A 13339-nucleotide genomic window follows, 5' to 3' on the forward strand; every position below is an offset into this window, starting at 1 on the left:
CCGTTGGCGCTCTCGGGGAGCCGCCGGCCCGCGGGCGGCCGTTGGCGAGCGGGCTCGGGGGGGTCCTGCCTGGAGGAGCCGCTACGGGCACCTCCGGTGACTTTTAAATGTTGGTTTCCACCTGGGGCCGCCTCTGGAGCGGGTTGATCCCAGAGGCAGGGCAGCTGGTTAACGTCTCACCTCCGCAGAAAAAGCGGGGACGTAAACCCTGCATATATCACAGCTTAATCTGCGTTCAGTCGCCGAGGAATAAACGCAGTAATTCTTCCTGCAGCCTCCTCCGCGTCCGCCTCGCTGCCAAGTTTAAGGCTGCAATGTTTGCTCATAGTCTCCCTTCCCCAGGGTCTCTCTTCAGCTCAGGCTACTGTCACTACAGGGGAAGTCTCTTTCTATGTGCCCAGTAATTTCCTAGCCCTCCTTTCTGTGTGCATTAATGTATGCCTCTATGTGTTAACGCTGTTTTTTGCTGCTGTTCTTTGCCACGCACTGTGGATCACAAGGATTTAGTGTAAAAAGCAAAACACAGCCGCAGAACAGCCGCCGTGCCAAATCTGGTTGATGTCTGCGTGACAGAAACCCCTCCTTGGCGTTTCTTGTCTGGGAGCAGCCTTGCTGTGGGCAGGTGCATCCCCCCGCCCGGGCTGGGGAGGGGAGACTGCCGTGTGTGGCTACGAAGGCTGCTCGAATGCCGTTAATGTTTCTTTCTACCTAGTTGCTTTCCTTCCCTACCCATCCTTTCCTCCTGCCCCATCCGCCTGAATCCCGCCAGCTGGAGACCCCTCGGCAATTCCCTGCACCCTCCCTGTGTGACTCCCCCTCAGTTCACTACCCTTTCTTAATGCCTGTCCTTTCTTGCTAGAGAGGCAGATTCTGCCAGTCTCCAGCTGTTTTTCACCTTCGCCTTGTTTTCTGATGGCTGTGTCTGCAGGCCCCCATTGCAGTTATCGTTTCTGCGGGCACCTGAGCGTCAGGAAAGCACTGCTTATGTAGCACTGGCTCATTGCCGTGCTTCCTGCTGCCAAGCTCCATTAGGAGTTCAAACTACCTGAATACTTTCCGAAGCTGGCAACTGGTGCAGTACCTACAGGCATATTTTGTGATTGCAAATAGAAAGAGATGAATGCTGTAATTGTAAATGGGAGAGGTGCTGGCTGAAATTCCCGGTTAGAAAGTGATCCTCACCAGAAAAAAAAAAAAAAAAAGGTTGACTACTCCAGTAGTCACCTTCTGCTGATATCTCTTCAGTTCATTCTGTTATTTTAGCTTTTTTTTTTTTTTTAACTGATACAGGGTGGCTCTTCTGCAACTCTTCCTCTTAACCAGTCACTGGAAGTCTTTCTCTTTCTGTGTTTGAATCCTTCTCTGCAGTATGAAAAACTTCTGCTGATGTCTTCTGCTGCCTATAACTCTTCTTTTTCTGTCTATACTTCTTCATCTCCAGGGCTTCCTCCTGTTGGTGTTTCTCTTTCTCATTTCCTCTACTCTGGAGTTTCCACCTGGATATTTTACGTCAGTATGCTGTGTGTTGTGATGGCTGGCCAGGTGACTTGGCGATGTTGCTCATCAGATATTATTTTAATATTAAAAATTAGGATTATTAATAAATTAACCATCTGTTTAATGGTAAGTCAGTCTTTTAATATGTTGGGAGTGGTAGTGACTTTGAAAGTACATTTCTCTAAACTCCCCATGCTGGTTTAAAAGTCATCATGCTTCTTTACAGTTATATCATGGTTGTGACCAAGAACTCCTTCAATGACTATTTTTTTTGTTAACCAGAAAGATTAACAGACTTTTTTCCTCTCCTTCATACTTCTGTGGAGAGAGAAAGTCATATCTTCTTCTGCTGTAGATTGATGCATCTCTGTAAAACTTTGTAAGCGAAATCTGATGGAGGATCTAGCCCTTAATGGATTGATGTAGGTGTATTTACAAGTGGGAGAAAAAGCTTAATACAAGCTTATCTGAAGTCACACACCCCCATAAATATACCTATATGCGGGTACAGCCATAATACAAATTTAGGTTCAGCTACTGTCTCTGCATGTTTATTTGACATGCATATGCACACGTGTGCACTGCATGCACACACGCACAGAGCCTTACATCACCTCGTCAGTGATGCGCCCAGGTATTCCTACTTTGCCCCTGCTGACATTCCTTCTGAATCTGGTGTCTTTTCACAGATGTGGACGAATGTGCCCTTGGACTTGATGACTGTCATCCAGATGCTATTTGTCAAAACACCCTGAAGCTGTACAAGTGCATGTGCAAAGTGGGTTACACTGGTGAAGGGAAGAAATGTGAAGGTAAAATAACGGAAGCACAATATTCTGCCTGTACCAGTAATTGTGTCTCCCCTTCCTAAAAGGTCCTGAAGTACTTTATAAAACTGGTACAATCAACAAGCCAAAGTTCCTTGTGCCAAGTGGAGGGCAGTTGCCTTGCAGAAGCACAGTTTCTGCTCTCTGTAAGGTGAAGGCAAATGTCAGTCAGGGATACTGGGGAAAAAAATCTCATTTTCATAAAAGATGTCTTGGAAGTCCTACATACTCCTGCGCTTGAAAAATCTTGGTCAGCACCAAAGATCCCTCACCTTGGCCAGCTGTATTAAAATAGATGGGTATCCATCCACTTTTAATTGCGGTTGGATTGGTACCCAGAAACGGGAGACTTGATGCTTTATCATAGTCCTTGGTTGCTTCTTGCCATTTCCCCTTTCATAAATATAACAGGTATAAGCGAAGGTGTTGAGCTTCAGGGTTGGCAGCTGCTCAAAATGTAACTGTTTGCTGGAGGAACACAGGGGATAGTTTACAAGATCAAAGCAGCAATACTGTTTTTTTTTTTAATTTCCAAAATGTGACTAGTAGATTGAGGAGGGGGAAAGAAATATTGCAGTATGTGAATGCGTGTGATGCTGTAACCACAGAAGTTTCCTGCCAGCATTAGAGGTAGAACTTTTTTTTTTATGAACAACTCCTTATGATTTTCCAGCCTGTGATTTATCATCTTTAACTTTTGCTGTTCTGGAGTGGATTATCCACGCTACAAGCAAATTAGGACATGCTATTTTTTGAATACTGTGAAGACTTTTGGTGAGAGTGATATCATGCAGCAGTGAGTTCCACAGATCAATTGCTTGTATGATGTATGTTTGTATGAGCTTTCAGTTGAATTGAATTCTGCCTTGATGAGGCATGATGATGACTTGCTGGTATTAACTTTTCTATTTGTTATTTTGTGTACTTTTATCATGTCACCCTTTTATTCTGTCGCTTTACATTTGTCCATTGAGTCCTTACAGAGAACGTAGAAAAAAACCTGACTTCTCAGTGTGCCTTTATACAGGACCTTTTTCATTAGCACATCCACCCACCCACCTGTTGTCTTGTTTGTGTGTGTGTCTGTGAATCCTCTTAATCATCTAGTTGCATTTTCAAGACAGGGTTGCTAAAACTGTACATGATATTATGTGTGAAAGCATTAAGTATTTCTGTTAAGACCAGGAAGGAAATTTAAAAGTAATGGTTTAAAATATGGAAGATGATTTTATTCCTCAGGCTGATTTTAAACAAGATACTCTTTGTCTTGCCACCTGATTTATTTCTGGTTTACAAAAGCAAAGGAGAGCCGATTGCATTGCTTTCATCTAGGAGTATCACTTGATCTAATAATTAGATTGTTGTTTAATCAGCAGTCTTAGCTTAAACTATAACATAAAACTACATGGGAATCTCGAGGAATTTGTGACTTTCTAAAAACATTCAACAAGAAATATGTCAAGTATAGCCTATTTGCAAGACAACGATGATTTAAGACAGCAGTTGCTGTTAACATTTACATGTTTGCACCACAACCTGTCTATAATGCTCAAGCAAGCATCCATCATATTGACTTTTGCTTTATTCTGTAGACGTTGATGAATGTGATAACGACTTCAATGGCGGCTGTGTGCACGAGTGTTTCAACATTCCAGGAAATTATCGCTGCACTTGCTATGATGGCTTCATGTTGGCTCACGATGGCCACAACTGCCTGGGTAAGAAGTGTGCTCATGAACATTGCAAGTAGCGATGCTAACTTAACCCTTTAACTGTATCCGTGGAAGACGCTGTGCTGAATCAGCTTAGCTAGAGAAGAATGTTACGCCTAGGATTAAGGAATTCCAGGTACTGATGCGACATCCCAGGGTGACTGTTTAGTGAATCTCTTTCCCCATCTGTAAAATGAGAGGATAATTGTGCCACGTTTTTGCTAAGTGCTTCAGATTAAAATGTGTGAAGTATCACCTATTATTATGCTAAAATTGTTTCTAGAAAGGAACATGTGGTATCATTACCTTTTCCATTCCAAAGTTAGTTTAAGGTCAATTCTCAGCTTTGGTTTTGGGCTTAGAAATCTTTTCTCTCAGATGTAGATCTAGGTCTATAATATATGGACTTCTCGCTCTTATTCTGTCAGAGTTTTTCATGGGATGTAAGCTGTAAGGAAGGGACACAAGATTTGTAGTGTATAGTAGCTGTATACGATAAAGGGGCATGGAAGTACAAAGGGACTAAGACAAGGGTTATTTTTTTGGGGTTTTTTTTTGGATTTTTGGTTGTTTGGTTTTACTTCTTTTTGTGGACCAGTAGGTGAAAATCTTTAGAAATGGGTAGCAAGGTCTTGTGACTTTACTGTGATGATATTCTTCAGCACACAGTGCAGCAGTGTACAGGAATGCATGAGCTGCCAGCCTGCTGGCACAGGCCTGGGACAGAGCCTCATGGGGATGAAGCTGTCCTACTTGCAGGACCCAAGCTGAGTATCCCATCCTGCACTTTGATACCTGTCCCATTTACTATTTCAGAGATGGCTCAGTTTCTTTCTTCAACTGCACTGTCTGTGGATTGCCCTGGCAGACTTCCATGCCCATGTCGGAAGAAACTTGCTCCCACAACATACTTTCAAGACTGCAGTTAGCTTGGCTGGGATATTTCACACTAGCATATGGCAGATYAGGTGGGGGATCAAACCATCCCTGGGCTGTATCTTGCGCTGGGACAAATCAGAAAAGCTCTGCTGTGAGACTCTGTTGAGTTTCACCTGGTGGGAACCTGGGGCCTGTGTGCACAGACTAACTTTGTTACAATATAAGTGGAGGAGAGGGTGAAGTCACCAAGTATTTCACTAGAGAAAGTACACAGAGATAAGCAAAATATCTGCTGATGCTTCAAAATATTAGAAAAGGGATCTTATTTTTCTTTTTGTGTAAACATAGGGTGGAGTTCAGTTGAGGTTAGCATGAAGGGCTAAATGTGAGCCTCTTATAATGCCACCAAAGGGTGTATTCTCTTTCCATCCAGTAGCCCCTCCAGAGCATATTTCTGCTGACTGGCTTGCGATCCAGTTAGATATAGATGTAACTTAGATCATTTTACGTTGCTGTGAAGCTGCTCAATATTGCGTGGCAGACTTTTAAAAATAAAACTGTCACTGACATAAAATGAAGTTTTTATCATTGACCAGCTAATTTTGAGATGTGATGTAAACTTTAAATAAATGTTTTGGCATACAGCAAATTGGATCACATCCTCTCTTAATCTGTTTATTTACTTTGTTCACACCATGGTTGCCCCCCTCTAACCCTGATTTTTGAAGATCTCAGCTGTGGGCCTGGGTTTTAGCCAAATAGACAATTACTTGTTGGAAAGAGATGGTATTCTGTAAGCTTTCCAAGGTCTGTAAGACAGAAACATCTGCTGGAGTTCAAATCTGTAGTATTGAAGACTTATGGTGGCTGTTTATTCATGATTGTTTGCACTTTCACATCACTGTAGAGCTCTAAAATACTCTGCTTTTCTGTGATAGAGATATGTCAGCCGCTTTTGTTGCTATGGCAGGTCACATTCTTTTGCATCCAATTGGCTTACTCATTGCCTTCAGTAGAAATTAAATCTGTTGTAATGCTACATTATTTTTCTCTAAAGGCTTTTGGGGGGGGGGGGAGGGAGACAGCTGTTTTATGCCAGAAATGCTTAAGCGTTAATTTAAAAACATTGTACTGTTAGCACAGGAACAATGAACAGAACAGAGAGCAAATGTGGCATTCCATCTGAACTTGCAATGAGACCAGTGCTTTGCCTCAGCAGTTTTTTATCACATTTTTAAGGTACTAAGCATTTTTGCTTCCTTTTCAGATTGCCATCTCATAAAACTGGGGTAGGAAAATTCTTTGCTGGTAGAGGTTACAAAAATCTGCCATTATTAAGGGATAAAATTCAGAAGAACTGGAGGCTGGGATGAACATCTGTGATTCAGAGGCTTAACTGAAATTTTTCTTCTCTTCATTTCTCTTGGTTATATTGCAAGCAGAGACTTCCTATATTCTCTGGTTTTGGTGAAGTTCTGAATATTGCAAAATCAGCACTACTTAAACTATTTCAAGAATTTTTGCTTTTGTCCTTGACCACAGTTAGGCAGCACAGCAGCATCCTTAATATAAGCAATGATGAGCTAGAGCTGAGGGAGGAGGATAATGAATCAACCCAAGCATCAGATGTGGTATGTGATTTGTAACTAGAGTGAAAGTCAGAAGAAAGATGAGAGTTTTATATTTAATCCAAACTGATTTTGAGGTTGGTATTTTTCTTGTTCTATTTTAGCCTCAGAATGCAGAGTTTCCTGAAAAAAATCCTCTTGTTGCTTGGATGGGTTTGAAGCCGAAGTGTGTATCCCTGAGCCAGACAGAGCCATGTATGGATGTTCAGCCTAGGTGTAAACATGCCAGCTTGCTTAGTGGCAACAGTCTCCAGCTGCCCTGCAAAGCAGGGTGCCTTCTCCTAGATGGAGGGTGCAGCCAGGGCAGCTGCTTCTGGCTTCCCCCAGGCTACTCCACCTTCCTGGTTAATTGTCCAGAATTTCCTTGGAGCCCTGTGACTGATCTGGCAAACTGTGCAAAGAGGGGAAGAGAAGCAACAAAAATACACTTTTCCAAGGGTGGTAAAAAAAGCGGTCTGGCTCAGGGTATCTAAGCTGTCTGGATAGTTACATGCTGAGTAGGTGTCTGTTCTGCATGTTGAGTGGCCTCTGCCAATATGAGGTCTTGGTGTTAATTTGTAGTGGTGACTTCCATTGTAGTGAGGCAGATACAAAGCTGATCTCTCTCTCTCTTTCTCTCTCTGTCTCTTTCAGATACAGATGAATGTATGTTCAACAACGGTGGTTGCCAGCATGTTTGTGTCAACACTGTGGGGAGCTATGAATGTCGCTGTAAGGAAGGGTTCTTCCTAAGTGACAATCAGCACACCTGCATTCACCGCTCAGAAGGTACGGGCTGCTTTCTTCCAGGCACAGAGCAGGAGTTTTTCACAGAATCTTGCTGCAAAATCTCTATGGCAACTTCAAAAGTATTTTTAGTTTGAGTTTTTCAAAGATGGGGAGGGATCTTGAAGTTTTCACTCATTTTAAAAGGAACTGTGTGTCTGGATCTTTTAAGTGACTTAGAAAGCTCTTCACATCCCGCCTGCCCCTTTGATCTCACCCTAATGTCTGTAGTGTTGTGCTTTTGTWAACAGCTGCACTGCTGTACTCCCAGTATACTTTGTGCTCTGTTGTGTAGCTGGGCTAACTTCTGATCCAGGGAATGGCAACATAGTGCAGAACAGTGAGTTCTGACCATTTCCACTGACTTCAGTGACAGGGAAATAACCTTCAGTACCTTCAGGTACCTTTTAGATTCCCTGTACACCATTTAGGTTTCAGTAAAGAGATTTATTGTTTGTCAGCCCCAAGGGTATTCAAATCTTGTTCTTTGTTTTGAGTGAAGCCTTTATGAAGCGACCTTTGAGAGATCAGAGAGCCTTGGATGCCTAATTAGATATTAGGTTGAACAAAATTATTTTGGAGGCCCTTAGGGAATGCTTTAAAGTGGTTGCTCAGATCAGGGAGTTGTCCTTGAACTGTACAGTGAATATCATACTAAGAAGTATTTAAAGCTGCAAAATTTTCTTTAATCTAAAGCTTATCGTTGGCATGACTATAAGAGGAATCTGAGCATGAATAAACAAATCTCACTTTAAAAATCCCCATGGTAAAGAGATTAGCATTTATAGACATATATGGCCATCCAGAGATGAGTGTGCTGAGGTGGTTGTCATCTGACGTAGCTGAACTGACCTTCTGTTTGAATTAAGAATTTGTGTTCTTGGCCCCTCTGGTACTGGGCTTGGTTGCTTGGGGACCTGCTCTGATACATCGTGATCTCTCAGGCCATTGCCCAGCTTGCTACTGCAGGACCTGAGCCAGGAGTGACAATAAGTGAGAAGGCAGCAATGAGGGGGCAATGCTTCTCCTTTCGTATTTCCTTACTAGCAGCAATGTTTGTTTATGTGCATATGTGGATGGTGAATCTAAGGGTGAAAGTCAGTTGCTTGAACTCCTCGTCTTGTCTGATGCCATGAGAGGAAAAGCTTCCAACTCTTTTCTTCTTTGCCTCTTCTTGAATATGCTCTACTCTCTCTTCTCACTTGTCCTAACAGCAGAAGTATTTCCTAGCTTTACTTTTTGTTCCCTAAATTGTCCCTTTGGACTCCACCTCTCTTCTGCTTTTGGGCAAAAAAGAATTTTGTCCACTTAATTTAGTCATTTTTTTCTTTGAAAAATAAAAGCAAGAGGGAAATAATGTGCATGTTTTTCTAAGAAATATTTAATAAAATGTATTTTTATGGAAACCAGTTTTAAGAAAAAAACCCTTACTGTTTTTTCCCGAAATGTGTCTCTCTTGATACCAAAACACAGAAGTGTAGTTTTTAATTTTAAGGCCATATTTTTCAGGTCATTGCCTTGTTGCTGTTTTTTCATGATTCTTCTCACACTCCACAGGAGTTCTGTCTTTTCTTTCTTTGGGTGGGCAGGTCTGTTGTAAGCCAAACCTCATTGTTCTGTGTCTCCCCTCACTTTGGTCTTCTCTCCTTTTCTGCTCATCTCTAGGTCTTCTCTATTACTTTGCTACATATATGCCCCTCCCGTAGAGTACACCCTTTATTAGTCCTCTTGCTGACCTCATAGCATTGATCTAAATAGCATTTGGCACCTACATCCTAACCCATCTATTCAGTTTCACTTCTTACCTGTAATATAAGGGATAAGGGAATATCTCCTTCCCTGTCTCCCAGCTGTGTTAAGTGAGTGCACACATTGATGCTTGAGAGGTCCTTCCTAGTGGTCTGAAATATTGACCTTTACATACAGAGTCGAAGAATGAACTGGAGTTGAAATAGGAGAAATGTGGAGGCTTGAGGCTATTGTATTCCTCCTGGTGGCCAGTGTAATGGGGATGCCTCAGACTCACCTGCCTTTCCAAATCCATCTGCTCTTATCCTCTGGGTTCCTTGTTGCCTCTCCCAGGACTGTGACATGAGACTCAAGGTCAGGTGGCTATTAGAGGAGAGTTTAATAATTAAAGTTGATCTTCATCTGATTGTGTTGGTCCAAAACAGAGAGATGCTTTGAGGAGGTTTGATGGTTCTGCCTAGGCCCTGCTTAAACGGCACAAACTCAGTGTGTCTTGATGAGTTCTGCACAACTCTAATTTTTCCTTGGCTGTCTGGTCTCAGTTAGCTTTTCTTCATCTATACATAGAGGATTTATTCTGGGAGGCTGCTGCTCTGGCCAGCAGGTCAGCCATGGACATGCAGCTTGTCTCCATGTTTGTTTAACTTACTGCGTATTAGAGAGTATGAAAATTTAAAAGAACACGTGGAGTTTTCACTATTAAATATGCACCATGTCTTGCAGCTGCTACTGCTATTCATGACAAATCTTGCCACTCTCTCATGTGATATGTCACAGAGCCATAGCTATTTACTTTTTGGACTGAGACAATGGGACTGATTTGGACCTGCAAAATGAAGGCCTCATTTGAAATCACTGCATAGACTGATGCACAGGGCGCCCTCTCAGCTCTTGCTCTTGAACTCTTTCTGCCTGTGGAGAACAGTGGTAGTCAGAAAGCTTTTTGCAAAAATGTGGCCTTCATGCAAGGCTATAGAAAGCATGCAAAAAGGCTAAAGCATTTCTGAGATGCCCTGCTCTACTGGCTGTACTCCTTGACCTTGGGCTAGCAGAGGACCGCCTCTGAGAGTCTCTGGTAGGTCCAGTACAATTGCGTCCTCTTCCTCTGTCCTACTGAGCGCCTGTCTGGAAATGTCCTAACCGGAGCCTTAATGTTCTCAGCAGATTGGTGCCGATGTCCCTACATCTTCTGGATAAAGAATACAAAGACGTAAAGAGAGACGATATGCATAAATGGTGAATTTACTGTGTCCTGATAGGGATAAACCATGCTGGCTCTTTGCCTATGTCTTGCCATTAATAGGAGTGCTCAGATCTCATCAAGGTTTGGTAGGTAACCTCACAAACATCCAGACATCAGAAGGGAGCACCCTGGCTCAGGCTCTGCTGGGCCAGGAAGCATCTGGACTCTGCTCTCTTGGCTGGGAGTGCTGCATCAGAAGACTTGTCCTTCTTGGGGACCTTGTGTGTCAGCAGGGCAGGATCTCCTGCACGAGAAGTTGTGTGTCTGGGAAGTGCCTGGTGGGATCTGAAAAAAATTTACTTATGGCTTGGGTCTGGACCACAATCTGCCATTGGAACAGTGTGACCTGGGAGACCCTGTGTCCGTGAAGGAGTTTGCAGTCACACAGCATTTACAGTTGCACTGACATTTCTGTAACGCAACCTTATAAAATGGAGCTGAATGGAAGAAAATAATCTTCTGTCACCTTTAGAAACATGCAGCAGCTTCATAGTCAGTGTTAGAACATGTGGATGTCTCTCTCTTCTGTCAAATGCTGTCTTTTTGGTCAGGTAGCCTTTGGTGGTTCCAGTCATGTATCTTGTTACGCAATATGTGCTTTGTTATTACAATGGCCCTGTTTTGGAAAGTGGATTTTTAGCTTTGTGTGGAAAAGTGATTGAATTCTGCTCACTCAGAACTGAACAATCTCCAATTCAGCATTTGAACCATTTGTCTGATGTCAGTGAACTTTACCAAAGTACCTGCTTTGAACAGTTTTCCCTTTGGTGGCTCAGTAGAGACAAAAAATAACTTTGTTAACAGAAACGAAGCTGCTAATTCTCTTAATGCTTTCTAACACCTCTGAGTTAACAGACCAGATCATATTGCATGTTTAAGGGCAGAAATGTCACAAAACCACAGGAGTTAATAAGGCTAATTTGTGATCTTTATGGATTGCCCCGTTCTTTGACTGACAGCACAATAATGGATGACAGCTTTCACGTGGGCTTCTTGGGCTGTTTCTGCATGCTGCAGGATTTGAAGTGTCATTGTCTTGTTAGACTTCTACAGAGTTCTCTCTGTGGGAAAGGAATCAAAAAGCCAGTAGAGCAAAATAATCTAGGCTCTGCAACGTCCATTCTTTTGTTGCTTAAAGCTTTCTTAATATAGGAAGAGTACTGTAGCCTGTGCTTGGGATGGTGAGAATAGCTGTGCACAGAGTAAGGACCTAACTGAAGTGTAATGGAATAATGGTGAAGAGCTGACCTCTACTTGCCAATATAGTATTTTGTTTCAATTAGTAATAGGGCTGCAAAGGGGGCTGTATATGCTTTAAAAACATATAGAGTGTGGAATTGTTCATGTGGTCCCGTTTTAGCAGCATGGTCACCCTGTTCATTCTCTGTCTGATCCTGCTTCTGCTCAACTCAGTGGAAGTTAATTCAGTTAATGCAGGATCAGACCTTCAGTGTGTTAAATCCTCATAGCCTAAGTACACTGAATCTAAGTCTACTCACATTAAGTGTTTTTGTCAAGAAGAAAGAGTGTTTTGGTGTAACATGTTGTCTTGTAAAAGCCAAATGCTCAGCCTTGGTGCATTTGATAGTAAAAGTGTGCTCTCAATATACCTGAGTGGAACATTCGAGTCTCCTCTTCTTTCCCAATTCTGTAGCAATATAGAAGGTTTCAGCAAGAATTTGAGGTGTACCATGGTCTACTATTAGAAGGAAACTATTATTTTGGCCTAAAGATCAGGTTTGATAACTCAGCCAGCTGCTGTGTGGTTTTAAGTTGTGTGTGTACAAAGCGTGTTATGATCTTGCCAATGGCCAAGGCATTGATTTAGCTGAACCACTGAACAAGGTGAAAGTGGTTTTTACAATAATTCTAGGAACACTTTCTCTCTGCTTACTTGGCTCTAACTTTTTGCAAGGGCCAGGCAAGACACTGGGAAGTGATTGAGTGCTGGTGTGTGAAGAACTTGTAACTCTGAGACAAAAATGACAAGATGCTTTTATGAGGTGAACCAAAAGGCGGAAAGTCACTAGTGTCACACTGCTTTTTTGTTTCGTTTCAGTAGGCACTGGTGTGCACTAAATTCTATCCAGCTAGAGAGCCACGCAGAGATACAGAAAAGTGTGATAATCCCAAGCGGGGTTATTTTGAGAGGTATTTGTTGAAATTGGAAAAAATGAAAATGCAATGGTACAAACAAAAGAAAGTTAAGATACAGCATAGGTACAACCTGCATGTCTGCCTGGTCACTTGGTCACTGCTGGGGCATCTGCTCTGTAGGCCAGTAATTGAAATGGGGATGATTTTTGTGTCTCTGGCCTAGGCATTGCTGTGCCTGGTGGCAGCTCTTTTAAGCAGGGAGTTAAGAACTTCACTTTAGGCTTTGATCTTGCCAGCTGTCAGCCACCTTGCAGTTATTGTAAAAGGAATCGGGAGGTTTTATAAATAGTGATATGATTGACTGAGAAGACCAGATGAGAATGCAGGTGCTCTACAAATCTAGGGATGTTGCATTTTGACTTTGCAATCAAAGGACATGGGAACATAAAAGATCAGAGCTGACAAGGCCTGGGGGGATGGGGGGGGCACTGGCTTTGCAGGGTTGGACTTTTTACGTTTCCTGTCTGTCAACTGATGCTTTTTGTCCTAACACTGTAGAGCCTTCCCAGAAGTAACAGGTGGTTTGCTGTGTGTGTATTGGACTGATGTTTTTATCTGGCTGCTGCCTGCACACAGAGATGCTGAGGATGCTGATGCTCTTGCACTTGTCTTGTTTTGCAGAAGGTATGAGCTGCATGAATAAAGATCATGGCTGTGCCCACATCTGCAGAGAAACGCCCAAAGGAGGGGTTGCCTGTGAATGCCGACCAGGATTTGAGCTGTCCAAGAACCAGAGGAGCTGCATTTGTATGCAACATTCTGCATATTCTTATGGCTTCCTAAACTGAACAAATAGTGTTCTGTTTGCAGTGGTTTAGGATTTTGTATATTATAGTTAAATTGGGATGACATACCTAAATTGTGTACATTTGAATTAAACCA

General features: G+C 42.5%; 1 protein-coding gene across 1 annotated transcript in view; it reads left to right on the top strand.

The window, feature by feature from the left end:
- SCUBE2 (signal peptide, CUB domain and EGF like domain containing 2) overlaps positions 1-13339 on the top strand; it is a 48769-nt gene that overhangs the window by 4504 nt on the left and 30926 nt on the right. Inside the window, 5 exon segments of the mRNA XM_026070672.1 lie at positions 1490-1542; positions 2187-2309; positions 3917-4042; positions 7177-7311; positions 13079-13204. Coding sequence (XP_025926457.1) covers positions 1490-1542; positions 2187-2309; positions 3917-4042; positions 7177-7311; positions 13079-13204 — 563 coding nt within the window.

The sequence above is a fragment of the Apteryx rowi genome, unplaced genomic scaffold (assembly GCF_003343035.1).
Source record: "Apteryx rowi isolate R43461 unplaced genomic scaffold, aptRow1 scaffold_107, whole genome shotgun sequence".
In the NCBI taxonomy this organism is placed as follows: domain Eukaryota; kingdom Metazoa; phylum Chordata; class Aves; order Apterygiformes; family Apterygidae; genus Apteryx; species Apteryx rowi.